This window comes from Notothenia coriiceps, unplaced genomic scaffold, assembly GCF_000735185.1.
Source record: "Notothenia coriiceps isolate Sejong01 unplaced genomic scaffold, NC01 NC01_scaffold00022331, whole genome shotgun sequence".
Lineage (NCBI taxonomy): Eukaryota > Metazoa > Chordata > Actinopteri > Perciformes > Nototheniidae > Notothenia > Notothenia coriiceps.
The window spans coordinates 1-1,143 of NW_011355032.1; the positions used below are offsets into that span (position 1 = coordinate 1).

Below are 1,143 nucleotides of genomic sequence, written 5' to 3' on the forward strand. Positions count from 1 at the left end.
CTTGCCATGTTGAGCTTTCCTGCACAGCAGTCTCCTCTGTTGATGATGATGATGGAGGTGATGATGTAGGACTCCAGCAGGTCCACTCTCCACCAGGGGTTGGCCATCTCAACAGTGGAGGTGCATGATCCAGCAGAGTAGTTAGATTCACGGTTTCCATCAATAGCATTGGAGGCAAATCCATACAAGTCGGCAATACGCTCTGACATGGTCGCTCTCCCACGTAAAGCCACATTCTCTGTGAATGAGACCATAGAAATACATTTATTTTTGATGTAAAACATTTTTTTTAATTAACAAACCTCCATTCAACTTTTTTTGTCAGCTATGGGGGCAGCCAACACAAATTCGTTATACAACATGACACGTCATAACCCATCAGTTGCTAACTTAAATATGTAGCAGTTACAGAGCCACATGCTTCATTCAGAGCTGGTTATGTCAATCTGATGAAGCTAAGTCAAATATTCACTTTTGAATCTGTTTTTGGTTTCTACCAACTGCTAAGATAAACATCTTGCTTTGTCACCAGTGAGTTTATATTTGTGTCTATCTGCTGTTGTTTTTATTTTTACAGATGTATAACAATTACCTCCGCGTTGGCCTGAAAAGATTCCTTTAAAGGGCCCATCTATGCTTTTTGAGGTTTAACGCATCCTGTAGCGTGTTGTATACTGTTGGAGGATTGTGTGTATGTAAATGGTCAGCAAAGAATAAAATCCCTGTGTTCCCTCCAGAGGGAGATTCAGAAAATGTTGGTAAACTACTGTGCAGACCGTGTAATGATGGGGTGTGAAAAAATCCTTCTTGCACTCTCACGTCTTTAACTAAGATGAATGTGAAAACAGCCATCTGCTGTGAAACTCCAAAAACATCAATCCAACAAAAATCCAAACACATTAATGTTCAGGGAGACATAACAGTTTTATAACAACGTTAATATCGATACAGCCAGGTCCTACTTACGGTAGTTGTTAGCTGAGCTAGTTCCCAGAAGGAGCAGCAGAGACAGAACTGACGTGTGTTTCATCGTTCTGATTGAGACAGACAATTACATCATTACACTAAATAAATAACACTAAATGACTTTCTTAATACTGTATGAGATATATCTCAGATTCTCTTTGCTACATAAGTTAGATA

The 1,143-nt window shown here is 39.5% G+C and overlaps 1 protein-coding gene across 1 annotated transcript; it reads right to left on the reverse strand.

The window, feature by feature from the left end:
* Positions 1-5: 5 nt before the first annotated feature.
* Positions 6-1,030, reverse strand: LOC104953939 (fucolectin-4-like; the record flags this gene model as incomplete). The annotated part of the gene is made up of 2 exons (XM_010780986.1): positions 967-1,030; positions 6-238 (listed from the first exon to the last, which is right to left on the reverse strand). Coding segments are annotated over exons 1-2 (297 nt in total), but the record flags the coding sequence as incomplete, so codon positions are not given.
* Positions 1,031-1,143: the final 113 nt, after the last annotated feature.